The 20,761-nt window shown below is 38.8% G+C and overlaps 1 protein-coding gene across 1 annotated transcript in view; it reads right to left on the reverse strand.

The window, feature by feature from the left end:
* The window catches only part of LOC115003981 (CUB and sushi domain-containing protein 1-like), a 255,742-nt gene that overhangs the window by 104,656 nt on the left and 130,325 nt on the right, over window positions 1-20,761 (reverse strand). Inside the window, 4 exon segments of the mRNA XM_029425927.1 lie at window positions 3,921-4,106; window positions 4,315-4,497; window positions 7,973-8,085; window positions 8,438-8,541. Coding sequence (XP_029281787.1) covers window positions 3,921-4,106; window positions 4,315-4,497; window positions 7,973-8,085; window positions 8,438-8,541 — 586 coding nt within the window.

Here is a 20,761-nt window from a genome sequence, read left to right on the forward strand (position 1 = left end):
ACAGAGAAGTGCAACACTTCTTATGTATAAATGTAGCTGTGCATTACAGGATTGCTTCATGAACCACCTCATTGATGTTAAATTAAATACTGAATCATGACTCTTGAAACTGAATACAATTGTATTATCCTGCTGATACCTAGCTCTCTTTATTTCAAACTTAACAGACAAAATATATAGTCAGTGACCTGAAAAATATAGACCCCTGTTCTGTACCACATTGCACCACCTTTAGCCCTCATAACAGCTCCCACATGTCTCAGCAGTGACTCAGAAAGTCAGGTTCTGGTGTTAAAGCAAACCAGACAGACATCAGTGCTTTACATAACTGCCAAAGGTTGATGCATAATGCTCTTTTCTACAGATGCAGCTGGAAAGAGACTGACATCAGGGGATTGTGGTGTCCAGGTCATTAATGTGATTTCACCTGAATGTGTCCTGAACCATGCATTCCTGGACAATTCTGTCACCATGGCAGGGAGCATTATCTTGTTCAAAGTACCCATCATCCCCTTTGGGGTACATGATTGCAATGAATGGCTGAACCTGGCTGCTATGTTAGGGTATACTCTGGCATTAAGACAACACTCTATAGCCATTAAAGGACCCACTGTATACCAATTGAATGGCCCCGAAACCATTACACCTCCCCCACTGGCTTGTACGGCTGTAACCATGCATCACCTCATTTCTGTCTGAGACATTTGTGTCACAGCATAGGACCATTTACTGCAACAAATGGCTACATGATTTTTTTTGGCAGAATACACTCTGCTCTTGAGGGTGCTCCCAAATGATCCAACCGGCAGCGACAGATTCAGTAGGGAGCGTAATAAAACCCTAAAGGGCTCCACAGAACAGAACCCAGCGGGCCAATATCAGTGAGATATGGTGTGAACATAATGCAAAAGGCAAGAAATGCCAACCGCAAATATGGTGATAAGACACTTGAACAGGAGGAGGCAAAGGTGGTTGACGGAGAAATCAATCGCTGCAGCCAGTAACAGTAGCAGGTACACATAAACAGATTAACCACCAGCAGCAGCAGCACCAGCAGCAGCAGCAGCAGTAGCGCCATAATGATCAAGAGTAAGTGAGAGACATTGTAACATTATAAAGATCACCTTATTGTCTTGATTGAATGCAACTGGAAATATATTTTTCAGTGTGATCGGTGATTATAAATGTCAACTGATGCTGAGGAACTATTAGTATGCACAACTTTAGTTCCCTGCCAGAACTAACACAATGCTTGTTGTTGCTGATGGCCCACCAGGAGTCTAGCAGATTGGTGCAGCAGCAGGAACTGTGCTTCATCAGAAAACACCTGCAGTTTTGCATCAGTAGGAGAAGCAGTACTGGTGATTTTTCATTGTGGACTTTGTCAAACAACATTTCCAGTGTTTGTCCACTAAGGGCCATCTACCCACATGGCACATGGCTTGATGTTGTGTCTTTTATTGATTACCTTTGAGAAGGCCAGTCTTGTACACATTTAAGCACCTCTGTGGTATTAGTGATGCTCAAACTAGCCCTCTGGCATCTGCATTTATGCTTTTTTTTCAAAGTCTGACAATCTTTAATTCCAGTCTTGGCAATCCAAACACATTCAGAGCAAATGTGTAATGTACATGTGCAGTTGCAATGCCAAGGTGAGACCTACTTCTTCTGGTCATTGAGTATTAGCGATTCTTATGTACAATATCAGATCAGATTCACATAATCATTTACACATCTTAAAACAGTTAAGATTGTGGTATTGATAATGGTTGAAGAGCATAGTATTGAGCATGGTATTGAAACTGTTTCACATCATTCCATAGCTATTTAAACCAATCCATCCAATCCTTTAAACATAACGGAAAGCAATCAGCATGATCATTGCAGTGTGTTTTAGATCCCAATGTTAAGTACATACACTGCATTGAAACTAATAATCAAATGCATCATGAATCCAACTATAAAAAAAAGTTCAATAAAAAGCAGGGCGACTGACAGAAAGTGAGCTACGAAATCACTTCAGTAAAAACATTTTGGATTCTTCTCCGACAGTCCAACAGAAACTTTTTTCTTTCTTCCTTGACTCTGAGTTTTGGATCTCGTTCACTTAGACTCAATTAAGCGACACTGCGACTGAGTTGCAAAGTGCCAGTCTCTTTGTTCTTCAGCAACCCAAAACCTCTTTCACTTATTCATTATTGCATTGATAGACAAAGAGACAAGGAATCTTAAGGAGAGGCAATGCGACAATAGCTGAAAGAGTGACAAGCTCCTACGTTATCTAATCTAAGAGAGGAGATTTAGAGAAAAGCCTTTTGTAGCAGTCTATCACTATGTTCTATTATATTAGATAACAACAGTGGCATTCTGATCATGTTAACCATGTATATACTGTTCAAAAGCATACCCTGAAGCTTTATCAGATTCTTTATGCCGAGGCTTCATGCCACTGTTTCGCAGCTCAGGAGATTTATGGCTTGGTTATTGCTGTGGTTGCCCGGTTCACCTTTGCTTGCCATTTGTTTGTATTTCAATGTTCTATTATCCAGGGATTTAAAAAGAAGCTAAAGTCATGAGTGTCACGGTCACATACACACCTTGGGGAAAGAAAAAGCCCTTGGGTTTCTCTGATGCAAAGAAACATTTATCTTATTGCATTAGGATGCAGATTATATTTTCCTTTTGCATGAAAGCATCTCTTATGTATTCTTATGTATGTGTTTTTAAAGGCAGCAGACTGTGGGTCACCACATCGGTTGATAACAGCAACATTGTTTATAATAAGGATCCAAATGTTTCGATGTATATTACCAATGATGAGCAACTCTTGAGAAGTGATCTGGTTATCTAAGTGGTTGTCACTGGCTTTTTCAAATAACTCCCCACATTTTGAACAATGATCACAAATTAAAGTACCATAGAAATGCTGAGTTTATACTTTTAAACTATTGTTTTCCTCTATCAGCCTGTTGAAGAATGTGGTGCAGCCTTTACATTCTAATTCATTCATAAATATATTCAGTGTGATTTAAAAACAGAGTTTAAAATTAGGCAAACTCTCAGTTTACCTTCTAAACACCAAGGAGTAACCATAACCGCCATATTAGTGAATACTGATCCTGTACAAGATATTTACAGAGCAAACTAACATCTGTTCATAGTATGACAAATCTGCCATACTTGTGGATTTCACTTGACTTATTCGTGACATTTTAAAACCTGATTTAAAAGTTCACATACATTTTGATACAATATCACTCACTTCACTAAACAGCTGTTGTGGTTTTCCCCTTTCTTAATCTGACAATAACGTTTAAGGGCAGGCTATAGAATTATTCTGTGTCTTAATTTCAGAATAGAATACATAGTGTAGTTTCCACATGACAGCAGAGATCTATCACCAAGGGAACAAACAGAAAGACTTTGAAGCGGCAACTTTTATTTCAGTTTGCCCAGCGCAACAGCACTAATTGCCCTGCAATTTTCAAAACGCTGATTCAAAAAACATCCCTGCAGAGGGACACGTTCACAGCCGGCCGATTAAACACAACTTCATCTTTAATGACCAGCCAGTCAAACCAGGGCTTCACTTGATTCATTTTTAATCAATAACCTTTATTACAAAGGGGAACAGTGATCGGAACGATTGCCCTGTGCTGTGTACATAAAATAAAACATAACTATCCCTCCAGTTTGTCAGCTAGCCATTCATCAGCCAAACCCATTCCGAAGTTTTGTTTCCCCCCACTGGTTATAGACCAAGTTGACAAGTTTAGAAATAATTATTTGACCACTTTTACCATTTCAGGGCACATGCACATCTATATTTCAACAATACACCACTTACATACGCATATCCTGAGGTGTTAATTTAGGAACTCAGTTTTAGAAGATACGGTGATATATTAAGATACAATTACCTTCATCTTTGATCACCAACCAGTCAAACTGTGGCTCCAGGTCAAAGTCGGAGAAGAGGAGATGAATGCGGCTGCCTGGTTCAGAGATAATCAACCACACACAGTTCAAGTTGTTCCCATACTCCTCTGGGTAGTTCGGGGACAATACGGTCCCTGATGGAGCCGTGAAGTTGAAGAAACATGAGACTACAAACAGGAAGGAACAAAGGAACAAAGGTTAGAAGGTAATTACAGTACATAGGTAATTGAGTAAGAATGCAAGCAAAAAGGAAAAGTCTAGATAGATATAGAACTAACTAAGAAAGAAAAAAGGATCATGCAACATTAGAATAAAAAACAAAGAGGAAAACAATTAACAAAGACATAAATATGTCTGTACACTATGTGTACTTACAGATACAACTGGGTTTATTGCCAGACCACTGGTTATTGTGCTGACATGTGATGGTCTTCTCTCCCACTAGTTCAAAGGCCGACTGGCAAAAGAAGGTCAAAACGTCCGCATGTTGAAAGCGATCACCGCTACGGCGACCAAAGACCGGCACCCCAGGATCACCACAGCCTCCCCGTTCAATCTCTGTAACACATGACACGGGCAGCCATGTTTTTATGCTGATAATTAATGTCAACATGCGACATGATGACATTCAAATAACGGATTGTCTGTTTTTGCTTGTGAGGTTGAGGTTAAATGACAATGACATGCATACATTGATTTTTAGATAGTCGGTGAGTGAAAGTGTTTGTAGTAACGTAGCTATGTTCAGTCTCACATATATTGTTGACTAACAGAGTTGCCAATTTTACAAATAAGTCACCAAATTATGACTTTTTACAACCTTTTTCAGACTTGTGGTTAGAGATTAATGAGTATTGAGCCTGTGAACACATCATTCTCATGCTGTCTGAACACAAAGGCCATTCTTAAAATCTGTGCAATAGCGACTTTGTTTTGGAAGACAGCTGGCAGGAGTCCTGATTGTCAACAGGTTGACTAATAGTATGAACAGACTTAAAAGAAGGACTACAAGCAACGCAATTACGTCTTATAGAGCATGGGGAAAGAGAACATACTAAGTGTCGATTATTTTTCATTGCTGAGTTAAGAAATTAATTGTATTATTTGCCTTCTCACAGCTAATTGTCATCAGCGTAATTATAGTGCAATTCAGATTTAATTGTGAAAGTCAAAACAAATTTGGAGGCACACAGGTAGATGCAAACACACACACACACTGATCTATGCGTACTCGTTAAGAAACCAGCAGGAGGTAAAAAGCGCTGAGAGCAACACTGATGTTTATGACATTGTATAACATACGACTGCTTTCCATTCACACGTTGTTTCTCCTCTTGTTTCTTTATCCCTCTGAAATTGTCCCTGTCCTTCTCTCCCACTGTGCTCAATTTTCTTCTTATCGCTCCCGCTCTCTCAAATCTGATTCAATACACTGTGCTTTATTGGCTTGAGTGTCACATTAGCAGTACTGCCAAACTGGCCTGCAATCATATTCTATTCATTTTGTCACTCTTTTTTTGAATCCCTTCTTCCCTTAATAGCAGTGTGGTTTTATCCGCTGCTCTTCTCTGTCTCTCCTCCTTTAAAAGGGACAGACCAGACGTCTGTCATCTTGTAACACATGCTCCACGATGCTTCTGAAATCGCTTTGGGCAAATACATCTCAAGGTGAGCAGTGTGTGTGTGTGTGTGTGTGTGTGTGTGTGTGTGTGTGTACATGGCTCAGAGCTCTCTGTCAAACAATTGACGAGTGTCAGGATGGATTTCAGCGATCTTGAGCCCCTGGTAAGTCCTTATAGTAGTAACGGCCTCTTTCTCACTATTGTCTCTTTTTAGTTTGATCTTTCTTATTTTACATTTAAGTTGAAATAGTTTTACTGAGATGCAGAACATAGATTTACAACTCAATACAACATTGTATGCTTTTGTTTCTTTATACTAAGTAATTAATAATAATTAAGAAGAAGAAAAAGACAAAGATATAATAAAGGTATTCAAATGTTATAAAGCAAAAGGAACAAATCAAATATACTGAAACTTTTATGGACTTCCTTTGTTTTGTTTGTTTTTACCATTAACTACTGACATAAACTTTGCATTACTGCCAACCGTTTTCCGAGGCATACACAGACACAAACACACACAAAGGTTTAGATGCATTTCAAGACATTCCAGCCACATTTGGTACGAAAACAAACTATATATAGATATAATATATATAAATAGAAACCGCTTGATGTAATCTATCACAGTGAACAATTTACAGGCTGAAGTTTTTAGGATAAAGTTATGCTATCATCACATAGTAAAGCAGCCGCATACATAACGTATTAAGAAAACTCTTCTTTGTTGGTTTACCCAACTGCTTGTGTAGAACCCGAACATCAGCTGTCAAACGATAACTAACTTTTATTCTTTATTGTTTGCATTTTGAGGTAGATTGTTTCAAAGCATCAAAGCCAAGTCCAAATACACATGCTGTTTTCATAAAGTAACAATCACACCGATTCTTCTGATTCTACAGAAATAATCTTCTAGACATCAAATGCAAATTTTCAGTCCTTTGATGAGTTAAAAAATGAGTACATTATATATATCGTTGCTCTTTTCACGGCCAATTGCCATCAGCCTGAAAACTTGGCAGCAGCATTTCACTGAAAACCTCAATTATCATAATGGGCTGTGTGTGTTTAGGATATAAACTCACTCTCTAATTTTCTCTCTCTCTCAAACATACAAAACCAACACAGCTGCGGTGATTGACAAGTGTAGCATGACAGAATTCACAAGCAAGACAGCTACACATTTGTGTTGGATTTTCCTGCAGGGATAAAAATCTAAAAGCTCTCAGGGGGTAAACTGATCAAAGTGTGTAACATTGGTGACATTACATGATGTGACAGCAGCACATATATACATGCAAGGACACGCACACAAAACACACCACAGGCGTTTGTTCAGTTCTCCTGGGGAAAACTGAAAATACAAGATCATATAGAGGTGGAGAAGTACCGTTTGTTTGCTTCTTCTTTTCTTTCTCTTCTCAGTGTCATAGGGTTAGTTATTGTCATATGTGTCGTTGCTTTGAAATGTATATTAGATAAGTGTTTGTGAACACTTAAGCCAAGTTATAAAAAGTAAAAAGACTGTTAAAGAAAAGTGTTTAACACACACAATCAAGGTTGAGCAAAGGAAACAATGATGTTAAACATCAGCTGTGTACAGTTACAGTTGCAGGCAGTTTCTGTAGCTCCACTGATTCCCTTGAACAGTAACTGACCCTGGACAACACTGTCAGCAACATCATTGAATCAAACAGAGCTAAGCAGAACCAAGAGCACAACCTTCATCCCTCTCACTTTCACGCTCTCCTCCTCTCTCACACTCCCTCTTTCTCGTCGAGACAGTTTATTTCTTCTCACTCAATTTGTCACTTTGTCTCCTTCCGTCCCACTCTGTCAATTTCCTGTTGTCCCTCGTCCTCTGTCTCTACATTTATTAAATTGCCTCTCTCTCTCACTACCTGTCTCACTCTTTGTCTCGAGTTAATTCAATTTAGTTTGGTTCCATTTAGTTCAATTCGATTTAAAGAGCTGCATTGGCATGGTGAGATGCAGCAGGTAATCAAATATATAAATATTATAAATGGATTGTTCTAAATAACAAATATTCAGAGGAACATCTATATATCTCCCTCTCACCTTCACTCACTGTGACTGTCACCATCTTTATCTCTTTATCAGTGTCAGCTTTAGTATAATATGAAAAATAACCAAGCAAAACGATCAACTGATTGACTCATAATTCATTTATTACCTTTTTGTCGCACACACACACTGACATGTAGACACAAGGACAGACAACAACAGTTGTGTTCACTATTGAATCACTCAGTCAGCAAAGCCATGACTTTCACACTCCATTATATGAGCATATATATCTTGTTTGTGTGCATGTGTGTGTGTTTCAGAGACAGAGAGAATGAAAAAGTGTAGCTAAAAAGTTATTGCATTCATTGCAGCGGAGGCCATACCTTCATAGACTGCTTTGAACCCTGCTGAGCCGATCGTATCGTCTGACTGCAGGTGAAGCCACATCTGATTGGACAAGCTGACGATGAGGTCAGGAACACTGGAACCGGTAAGTCTACACACACATTAACACAAACCGTTAATAAGCATTACAGGTTGACTTAAGAGTTGAAGTATTTACAAATCTAAAAAGACACATTAATACTTAGATGGACTTATTTACGATTGGTGTACAGCATAGTTTATGCACACCTAATAAAAAGTGTACATTTATTTTGTACCCCATGTAGTAGAGTGTACAAGAAATCTATCAAAACACTGCAGATTTCCAATATACATCATGTGTAAGTGCACAATAGTGTTCATGTGTCTCCAATTGTTTCCCTGATTGGCACCATTAACATCTCCTATACTCTTGCATGTCAATATTACTATATCACAGGCCAGAACACATAAGTGGTGCTTACACATAGAGTACCCTCCGAGTGTCTCCTATCTTCCCTCCATCTCCCACTGTTAGTGTGTCATATCCTCTTTCCATGTCAAACTCTTCAAATGACAGTTTTATCACCTAGAAGGACAAAAAGGAAAAAAAAAAGCAAGCATAGAAACAGTTATAAATCCAGACAATAAGGTGAGAAAACATACAAAAGCAAAAAGAAAGACAGAAAACAGTGAGATTTATTATCAGTTCCTGCAGGGATGGTCTTGTGCTTTTTTCAACCTTACAATTTCCAGCAATAGAAACTAATGATTACATCACTGGGGAAATGTGAAAGCCTAGTATTGAAATGGGAGTTCTGTATATTATTATAAATGTGCTATTCTTCTTGAGCAATACAAGTGCTATATATGATGTTAGGGGCTGAATGTTATAACATTAATACATTAATAGTAGCATTTTGTGAACAAAAAAAATATTTTTTGATTAGATTTGCAGCCTCGACCAACCACACAACCTCATGACTCATGTGATTAAGTCACGTGTAATTACAGCAAAGAGAAAGATCACGTTAGAGCAGAAAATATCATGAGTGAAAACAATGCTTCACTAACATACTCTCTGTAGTACTGTACTGGATGTTAAATGTGCATTTGGAAAAACAACACACAAAATGTATTGAGGAAAAAGAAAACGATTAGTTGAACAAGCAAAGAAGTTGATGGAGGATGAAGCAGTGTTCGTCTTGTAGCAGCAATTCTGTTCGAAAATGTGCGAGCAATGATAAAACCAGCATGAGAGAGAGGGAGAGACAACCAGTGTTCTTGGCCGTGACAATCATCTTGTTTAATTAAAGCTGCTATGCCAAAGGTATAACAATTAATCTGACAGTGACATATTGGTATTTCAAAAATAATCCATCTTTAACGTATGGGGGCAGAGAGAAGGAACAAAAATCTGAAACTAAAAGCTTCTTTTATTTGGCAGCATCCTCTGTTACATTCATAGATACGAACATCTCTTCAGGGAGCTGCGCACGCTGCACCCAGCTCCCTGCAACACACCATTCTGCTGGTGAACACAGAGAAATTGGGTGTTTAATGCCTTACTTGTAGGCACGTTCATGGCTGTAGCATACATACAGCACTGGATCATCAATCTACCGTGCACTCTAAAATGCAGTAATACTGGTATTCTATTATTTGCTGCTTGTCCATTATTTATTAGCTGTATATCATTTCCCTGACAGAATGAGAGATGGCATATTTCCGCTGTATTCCGAAAAGCTGCTGGTCTCAATCAGGAAGTCTCTGCTGTGTTGGGGGACTAATATGAACCATGAACATGTGATGTTGTGAATGAGAATCCATCACATGGCAAATCACACTACAGTAAAGAAAAACCTTACCGCAGGTGATAAAGATGTAAAAAAAAAAACATTTGTACACGGCAGAATCAGCTGTGCATAGCTAAGCCTTTGGCTGTGCTTTGTCAAAATAAAAATGGATAGCAAATGTTCAAATAATGTAAAATGATATGGAACCATCTGAGGGATTAACTGCCATCATGACAGGAATTGCAAAGAAGCCACGGATAACTGGAGAAATCTGTATTCATAAGCATGTTTGAATGCATCCATGCACATACACAATCTCTAAAACAGTGCAAGCTGATATGCAAACGGGTTATTATTAAGAGAAAAAATAACATGTCTATTGTTTACATCAGCAACTTCCGTTCAAGATGCAGCTCAATAAATATGAGACTCATGCTTGTAGAAAGCATTTTAAAAGCTTATGATACACTGAATTTTGCAGCCTCTGGCGATGTTTAGCACTTCCAAAATGGCTAGAAATAATGGGTGAAAGATGCAAAACAGCATTGTGAGGTATTAACTCCTTGCTAACGACAAATCACAGGGAGCATTAATAAACAATTGTACTTTACTTGTGGATGTGTTTGTGCATTATATTTTCCCCTCTAACTTCTCAAGAACACATGGGTTTCTCTAGAAGTGTTTTAAAGATACATCATCGTCACTGTCACAATCTTTAGAGGTTTCTTTTGTTCTTTTAAGGACACAATATTTAATCCATCAACAGTAGTGCTGATCACGTCAAATTCCCCGGTATTAAGGGAGATATAGAGCTCATTTCTTGGTTGTCAAACAACAGTCAAACTAATAGTTTGATGGCAATTTCAACAGACAGTTTAAAACTGACAATCCGTTGCCAAATATGCACAGAAATACACCTTTGCAGGAACACACACATTCACACACACATTTCCACAAACGTTTCAGTCTTTATTTATACGTCTGTGTGTATGCGTGTGTCAAAGCAGATTGCATAGTAGCAGCAGACTTAAAGGAAGGAACTGAAGCGTTATCACACCAAGGTCATTAGCAAGAAGCTCAGTGCTGTTCAATAGATCCAAACGGGCCCATTTAGAAAGACATTAGGAGCAGCCTGCAACTCCAAACTACATTAAATTAGCTTCTTTATTTCCTAAAGCAAAGAAAGAAACTAAGAAAGAAAGAATGAAAGAAAGAAAAGGAAGGAAGTAGGCAACTACAACAGAAAGGAAAAAGGACGGTAAGAGTAATCTAGGCCTTTACAAATCTGCAACTGAAACAAACTTTCTTAACTGACTAACTCAAAAAGTTTACTCTCCCAATTGAACTGTAGTGGTGACAACTTCGGTATGATAAATAACACTGGAGTAATCACATTGGAGAATAGAGAGAGAGAACAAAAAAAAAGAGTGAATAGATAAAGAGATTAACAGAGACTATCCTGATTCTTTTATTGAGCCAAAGCCGTTATCCTCTAATCACAGTTGCATTAAGGGTTCTCTTGTAACTCTTCAGAAAGTGTCGCCAAAACGTACAGAATTTGCCAAATGAACCTCGAAGTGTGTGCTCAATTTTTTTCTATCCTTACATAATATAAGATACAGCTCTGTATATTTTATTATGATCACATAATTGAGTTCCTGTATTACTTACAGGATTTACAGTATTTCAGGAGTTTATCACGTGCACCATACAGGAACAGTGTTTCTGTTTAAAGGTGGATGCTCTTTGAAATGATAAGTGAAGCTTTATCACTTTGAGGTCATTAGCAAGCAGCTGAGCAGCTATGGGCAGCTCAATAGGCCATTTAAACATTGTTAAGAGCACTGTGCAATCCAAACCTACAGTGAAATACCTTCAGTCAGTCAGCCAGTTAAGTTGTAGTGCCGTGAATTTTAGGTTCTCCTCAGGGCACGAGCCCAGCCGGGGAGAGACTGATAGTAATCTTTGTCCTCCTCTGATCCTAACTTCACAGCAGATATGTGTTTGCCACTCAAGTCAAACAATCTGAGATATACATTTGCTGGTCAGTGTCAGTGAACAGAGCCGTATAAGCATTACACACCGAATCCATTCAGTTTATCTACAGAACAACAGTAAAGGGTTTCATGTCTACCCTGAGATGCCCCCTCCATTGACGCCGGGAAAATAAATCTTGAAACTGAAAAGCTATACTACGCCTGCTGATCTTGTCCTCGGTGTTGTGACCTAACGTGCAAGTGGACGCACAGCCGTAATTAGGTGGACTAGTTTTTGAATTCCCTCGTTGAGCTAAGGCTGCTCAGCAGAAACCGTGGGGAGAAATGATCACATAAATATGAATCCATAAATCTATCTGTTTCTCTATCTATCGAAATCAATCAAGTTTTTAATAAAATAATGGAGAAATTGCATTTCTATTTCCCTACAGCCTCAGCTACAGACGGCCTGGTAAAGGCTCGAGAGTCCTTCAGCAGGTCAGATGCTTCTCTGCACCGTTATTCACACTTGGGTCCTCCGGTCAGAGGGCAGCCTCCCCACCTTACTTCCGATGCTGTTGGCAGCCTTAGGTTCCCCTTAAAAATAAGATTTGATTTGGGGCCCTTTTTAAAACGTCAACACTCTGTGCACGCCTAATGAATTACGTTCAGTCATCCATTTCAACTACAGAATCAACTGAGGTGACCCCTGCCAAGGGTAGTGCACACGGGTAGAGGTTTCATTACAATCTCTGTGGCAGTGACACCAGCCTCCTTATTACTATCGCAGCAAACACATCACACAATGATTTCAACCAAACACAAAAACAGTCAATATTTTCACTCTGGATTTGATCGACCTCTCAACTGACCCACCGTAAACGTGGCAATTATTGCAAAGAAAATGCCGGCATTTACTTGGTACAGCTTTTGAAGACATGACAGATTGCCTTGTTTGTACATTACTTTCCAGCCAAATAACACATTTACAAATTGACTTAAATCAGAAGCAGGCAGGGATGGTGTGTGCAGGAGGAATACAAGTCATCCCCCACACAGGCCCAAACTTCTGAGTATGATTGAAGTAGAATCAAAATGAAAAATACAATATTTAGAAGCTAGACGGCAAATCTTTACAAGTCCTAACTGACATGAGAGGTAACGTAATTTAAACAGTAAAGTACCCAGAACTTATTCGACGTGACATCAGTAAACCACACACACACCACTGACGATTATAAACTTGGAGGATCTAACACTGAAGATGCCAGTCTGACAAGAGAGGCAGAACCACGCTCTTCCTCTTTATAGAACACTTGTTTCATTCAGTGTGTCCCTTCCTGTCCACATTGATAATGTCATACTAAGGACCACACCTAATAATACCACACTGTCAGTGACATACAAGGTTTTAACAGGGGTGGGTTCAGGGTAAACAAACTCAATTCTGCTGCAGGCCCAATGGGATTAAGGCTAGGATGAAGTGTTTTCTTTTTTACATAAATATTGTGCCCACTGAAGCTTAAATGTGTTTCTACTACCCTGTGTTTAAAATAAACTGTGGAGAAAAAGTTAAAACTATGCACTGAGGTGACCCCTAGTCGGAAGTAGTACAGAAAGGGAACAGCTGTCCTGAAAACAGAGTGTACAAGAATTCCCTTGCTGAGATTGTGCATCTATGTTGAGTCATTGGTGAGCTGCCACAATGGCAGTTTGAGGCATTTTTTCCAATAGCGTACTTTTAGCCTTTTAGCCAAAATAAACAAGTAAAGAATAACCTGAAAACCTGCTTGAGGACACCATCCATGCCTCGGAAAGTTATTTTCAAAAAACAAAAAAACAAACTGCCTGTAATCAATGATTTATCAGATTACTCTAATTATTACATTTCATCTAGATTTATTGCTTTAGGAGCATTTAATTGACAATATAATCAGAATTTTAGAGGCACTTTTTCTGCTCATTGCAGCTCGAGAGCATTTTAAATCATCTTTACAGTGCACTTGCCTCTCGCAACGACAGTGAATTTCACGATGGATACACACCGTGTAGCTGGGCAACGAGGGACAAACACAGAAGCAGGATGCATACCAAGCCACAGCATGTGGATTTCATCCAAACAATTCATTTAGATCAGCGGTGTAGAGCCTTTCAACACAGTGAACACTTACACAGAAGTAACAGCTGCACTGAATGTGAGTAGAGGTCCAGGTAAAATGCCACAGCCCCGTGCAGACCACTAGGCCAGAGTATTAGCTAGTAGTTTAGCTGTAGGGTCAACTCATTAGCTGACAGAGTGTTATTTCTTAAGTCATAACATTTTCAGAAGTCTTGTCCGTTACACTAATTGTTATGTAGGTGGTTCCCATGGTCTATTACCAGGCTCTCATTAAAATAAACCGAGGTGTGAATTTGCTGCTCTCTCTGTAAAGGCATTAAGCATTCATTCATTGTTTTTCAAAGTCTTGAGGACCAGAGTCCGTCTCATTAAGCACTGACCAGAGGGCAGAGAGCGTCCTGGACAGAGGGCCAGGCAATCGCAGGGAAAACATAGATATACACTCATATATACAAAACAGTGTATCTGACCTGCAAGTCTTTGGTGTGAGAAAAAAGAAAGAAAAGAAGAATGAATTCCTTGAAATTTGGCCAATAGGGACTAATTCCCTCTGATATGTGTTACAAGGTCATTACATCTGCACTGTAACAACATGGTTTCAATACACAGAGGGTGCAGCAGTAGTGGTGATTACTGCATCTTGGGTTTGTATGTCATTGTTCTTAAACTTGTGCATTGTTATATACTCTGACAAGTGTCTGTGTGGGACAAATAAAGAACCAGTCAATTCAAAAATAGACCAGCGAGGATGCTAGCCTGTTGGCTGTACCCTGAAAGTACCCAGATGTGCCATGTTTATGTGTTGCAGTCCTGCCCCGAGGTGACCTCTGTTTTAAGTGGTAAGAAAGTAAACGGCCGCTGTCGGGTAAAATAACTCCCTTGACGAGGTGTTACAGCACCTTTGAGTGCTGTTGACCTGTTGGCTGGACAGGTCATGAAAATCAACTGCATGTTTGAGCAACAGCTGTGTGACAGCTTTCTGGAAACTGCATTATAATGTGATACCGCAGAAAACTACATGACGACAGTAGACTGTGTTGAGACATTTCTTTTAGCAGGTGCTTTACTCCATAATGTTTTACATTAGAGGTCCAATATAAACTGTATTTCATGTATTACCAACATTATATGAAGCCAGGGCACATGACGGAAAAGTGTGACCTTGGGACATTCATGCATTACAATGGACAGCCTCCTTAGGTAAAGAGGTGCAAGGTTCAGGGATGAGAGCCAAAGACAGAGCTAATATAGTGAATTATGGTCAGTCAGGCTGCCAAATTACAGTCAAAAGCCAGAATAGCAAAAAGCCTTGAATTGAGATAATGTCCTAATTAGGCAGCTACTGGTGAATGTTTTTCCATTACAACAGACACTGATGGTTATTTACTCTGCACTTTACTGATGCATTTTGCTTTGTCTATGTGATCAACATCCTCACTGAGCTATGGCCTGGATGTTGTATAATATGTAGTGATTCAGAAAATACACAGTATCTCACTGAAGCAGTAATGAAGTCCCACCACCACCACACTATATACAGTGTTAGAGTAAATATACAGAAGCTTACAGTAAGACTAAGAAACATAAAAGGACAAATCTAGGTGAAAAGTTATTCCGATAACATTGAAAGAATTATTGGGTTTATTACAACAACTTGTATTTGTGTAGCTTGGGGCATCGTTTCTGTCTGTAACAATAACATTTTGCTCTCCAACGAAATTGCTGAATCTACAAAAGTGGCAACATAGCTAAAAATAGGTCACACAGGTTGTAAACAACCTCAATGTAAGTCAACGTATTTAGAAGAGACAATGATGTTGTAACAACCTTTTACAGTTTCACAGATCGACCTCCCAGTTAAACTTAACCTACAGAACTGCAGGAGTGTGTACAGTTGTCCTGTCCATTGAGGAATAATTAGCAACATTGCTGATGCACTCACTTTTAGTTTTACCTCCAAATAAGGTGGAGACAAATCTGGCTAAACTGTTGGACCTATTTATAGCGATATCACAGAGTCATCGCTAAAAATGCAAATACTCATAGAACGAACAAATAAAGGTTTGAATAAACAATTTCTCTTTGACTTCAGTTTACTAAACAGATACTAAACTTAAGCTCAATAACTTCACCTTGTTCTTTGTCATACCATGATAATAATGCACTGAATATTATGTCCTCATCCTGTAAAAGCTTGAGAAATTGCAGAATGAGACTGGACTTCAACATATCCTGTCTGAGGCCTTTATTGGCCTCACATTCTGTATCCAGTCACATTTAACAGAATCTGATAGAATGTCACAGAATGTGTCCTGCCAACACTGAAGTGATGATGATGATGATCCATGCATGAAAATGACCCAACATCCAATACCATAATAACACCCACGCGCACACACACACACTAATATGTATTCATTAGGAAAAAGACAGCAGTGATTAGAGGCCTAATGGGCGTGTGTGACGATGCGTTTAAGGGTCTATGTGTGTGAGCAGTCAGGCATGGTTCAGACTTGAACGAAATAATTATCTGTTTCATACTGATGAATCAAATGACTGACGCACACAAAACACACAGACTCACACAGTTACGTCCTTTTTTTCTGCAGCTCACCCAAGTTTTTCCTCACTACTACCTGAGAGTTGACAGTTTACCTGACAACATATTTTTCACAACGTCTGGCAGTTAGCAATTAAGTTGGCAGACAGAAAACACACAGTCAATTTATAAAATCACACACAACCAGGTGCCTGTTCACAAACGTACACAAATAATAACACCGGCTCACACAAACAGAAGCACATTCACGGCATTTTGCCGACATGCTGTCAGACCATTACAAACTATATTGATTGTGCTGCTTTTATTCAGAACTTAACAGAATGACAACAGACACGCAAGCAGCCAGCATTACTTATTGGCTATTGAAACTTGTGCAGGTAAACCTACACTAAGAAGGAACGAAAAGACACTTCGATAAAAATATTCGACTCGGTCTCAATTTTGTATAGCATGTTATTGATGAAAGAAGTCATCTGGAATAATAGTCAGTCAGAGGCAAGGTAATAAAATAAGAAGAGGAGGAGAAGGGAGACTGAGATGAAATCTGAAAAAAGAAAAGGCAGTGGCGAGCCGTGCATTTCACACCTAGGCCTTCAGTGATGTCCTACACAGTCCTACCTGAATTATTCCACCTCTTAATACCATCATTACGACGCCATGGCTCTAGAAACTATACATTTAGACAGAAACGCAGTATAACCGGGCGTTGCATCACCTTAACAACAGAGTTATATTAATATTTCCGAAACAATTAGTTGTAAATAGCAGGCATTCCCAGCAGTACAATGTGCAGTGCCTCTCGGAGACTGTGAGTCGGGGGTACCGCTCGTAGTTAGTGATTTGAAAGTGGCGGACAAACCCTTTTCCCAGCTGTGATAGGCTCGCTAGCGTCAGGTTTGGCGTCGATGTCTATCTTTTCTTGAAAGGTTCGTCTTGAAAATGGCGTTGTAATTATATCTGCGACCAAATCGATCTCTTCTCCTCCTTCAGCCATTGTGGGTTGAAAAAAACCAGCTAGTAGAAATCTACACAAATTAGCTCGTTCAAGGTCAGTTGCTAGCTCTGCATAGCTCTGCCTCTCAATAGTGCGTATCCAATCAAAAGACGTGGACGTGCTGACGTTATCGTACGCCTGCTAGCTGGCCCCGATGTCGCCAACTCAAAATCTGATTGGTTAACGCCACAGTTTTGTCTCCGTTCACTTTAAGCTACAGGCGCCCGCACTGTTGATTCTGAAGGCCTCAGGGCAGATTTCGTGGACCATGGCAACACATGATGGCTGAAATATGATTGGATAAAAACTCTAACATAAAGGCCAGCCCTCCAAATCTCGATCTGAGGCTGGAAGCAGCGCAACCAAGAGGAAAGCTATGAAATGAAGAGAATAGACTACGGGGAATAATTTAATACATATTTATGGAAAAAATATATAAAAATTAAATGTATATTCTGATGATGTTTAGGCCAGCAGAGAAGGGCTTGCTGGCCCTGACGGACAGAAAGATGATGTTATTCGTCTTAATCCATGCTTATTTACTCTGTTTAACTATCTTGTTCTCTTCCTGAATTTCTCTGCAATTTCCCTCTAACCGACGAAAAAAGGACATAAAAACATCTTTGTATTTCTGGGGAACCAACCCGCACCTAGGATTCTAAGTGGAGGGTTTAATCATCTGTCTCATTCCCTGCACACACAAATTAAATCATGATTAAAGATCAATGTTCAGGTGGGAATACATATGTATTTTACTTAAGGAAGATGTGCTTGTAAAGGAGGTTAACAAAAAAGGTTAAGGCTTTTTAACTAAGGTATCCGCACGAAGAGATGACTGCTGATGGGAAAAAAAAAAACTAGTTGATCGTGCGAAGGAGACTTCACAGCTCAACAATTGAGTTGAATCAAAGTTGAGTTCATTGAGCTGCAAATACCTTTTAAGACTTTGGATTTGGGATAAAGACTAATCTGTCTGCAACTGCTTGCATTTCATCCTAAAATATTTTATATACAGTAACATTAAGATACAGGATTAAACTGTCCAAAGTGGAAAACATAGCCAACAAGCTAGAGCAAGTCTATAGTGTCAGGGCAAAACTTGCTTTTAAAACCTAGTGGTGAAAGTAAAAGAAAAAGAAACAAAAATATCACTGTTTAGCTAAAAACCTTGTGCTTTTTAAAAAATTATTATTCAAAACATGAATTAGCAAGGTTTAAATATTTTACAAATCCATATTGTATTATAGTTAACTGTACTTAAATAACCTTAAGCATTGTACTCAAAAAAGTATATTTGTATAGACTTTTATGCTGGATCATTCCACTAAGTGGTGGAATAAGGAGGATTACACATTATGTATTACGTTTTTTAAATAGGGAAAATAGAAATGCACACGAGTATATATTGTATGCAATGCAAGATGGATTGGATCTCATTTTATTCATTAATTTAGATTCTATTCTATTATTTTTCTATTCTACTCTACTCACGCCTAGAGTAGTCTATTACTGTCTTTATCCTCTTGTTTGCCTCTGTCCTTGTCTCTCCCTCTGTGTATGTAGATAGTGACATTCTGCAAATGCCAGCAGCTGTAGTGGCTGATAATCTGTCATTATAGCACATTCTTAAAGTGCTCTCAAACCTCAAGCATTTTAAACAAACACTCACAGTACACAGAACAGATAAAAGACATTCCATCTGTCATAAGCTAAGGCTGTGTGAATCTATTATACTTTATTGTATTGGACTCTTTTTTTAAACCCCAAGCAACACACATGCACACGCACACACAAGGATGACTTTTCATCTGTCACCTGACACCAAGCACAATTTCCAGTAATATATATATATATATATATATATATATATATATATATATATATATATATATATATATATATATATAACAAATGCAGCCCTGTCAATTTATACATTTTTAACTATGACTATGATTTCTTGCAACACACGTTAAATAACAACAGGTGACAATGGCTGCAAAGCTGATGTCACTTCCAAAGCATTATCTTAAGATGCACACCAGTCACATCCGCCAAATGTTCTCTCAAAATACAAAGACATTAGAGTCTCATGGATAAGTGAATTAGATAAATCTAAGCAGACATGCAGTTACACTTGGGTGAAACTTGGTCACAGCTATATGTTGCCATTTCTCTCTATCAAGGTCAGAGAGACACAGAGGTGAGAACAAAAAGCCCATTTCTCCCCCTCCCCCTCCCCCATTTTTTCCTCTCTCTACTCAATTATATCTTACCATTTCTCCATCCTACTCCCTCAGAGGCTCAGAGGTGAGTAGACTCCATTTCCATGCATCTTTAGAGAAAACTTCAATGCCACATGTCAAGTACCTTGGACATTCAGTCTTTTTTCATTTTCTCTCTTCCTGGCACTCGCTTTTTAATAGTGAAGTAGCTAGCTGAACACTCAGCCCAGTTTTCTTCCTCTATACTTTCCCTCTCTCTTTTTCTCTGTAGTTTCAATGAGCTTAGTGCCATCTTGCTCTACTTTTGCTCTTCACTCTCTCTACTCTCACCATCTTCAAACTTAACATTTTAGGCAAATCAAAGTGAAAGGAGGAAAGAAGATGATAGAAGGAGAAAGTCGGCAAGAAGAAAGCAGAGCAGAGGGGGAGAGAGATGAGGAGAGAGAAGTAGAGAATAAAGAACAGAGAAGTTAGACAGAAATGAGAGGCAAGCAGAGGTAAAGAGTGGAGAGCAGAGAGTAAAGGAGCTGGGCAAGGGGAGAAAAAGTGAAGACACATGAGGAGAAGATAATACCACAAAAGAAACTGCAGACAGAGAGACTTGAGATGTTGTTCCGCAGGTATATAAATTATTCATGTCTTTACAACAATGACTCAACAACAAAGTTTCCTTCACAAAATTGGGGTGGTATGGTGACCATGAGCTCAGCAATGGAAATACAATCCAGTCATCAAGCAGGAAAACAAAAAGGAAGCCTAAAGCAACAGCCCGTCTACTTTCTCAATACTGGACTGCAAAAGAGAAGATTGTGTATGTTCTGTCATAGTTTCCCATCTGATTTACAACTGTTTTAATCTGTTTTTCCCGTCACTCTTCATTGCATTTCTTAATCTGTGTTTATCACAGAAAGGGTCTGTATGCATTAATGTCTTTTTTTGTTTGCAACAGTCATGCAGTTACACACACTCACTGGGATTTCTGAGTAATGAAAACAAATAAATAAAAAAGCAAATAATAAATAAATAAGTTCATCTTAATATCTATCTTTCGTACTCTCTACTGTAGACAATTTGCAGACAGGTGTCTTTGTTGCAGTCTCATAATATCCTCATCCTCCTGACTTTTTTGACAACATTTT

Source organism: Cottoperca gobio, chromosome 3 (genome assembly GCF_900634415.1).
Source record: "Cottoperca gobio chromosome 3, fCotGob3.1, whole genome shotgun sequence".
NCBI classification, from domain to species: domain Eukaryota; kingdom Metazoa; phylum Chordata; class Actinopteri; order Perciformes; family Bovichtidae; genus Cottoperca; species Cottoperca gobio.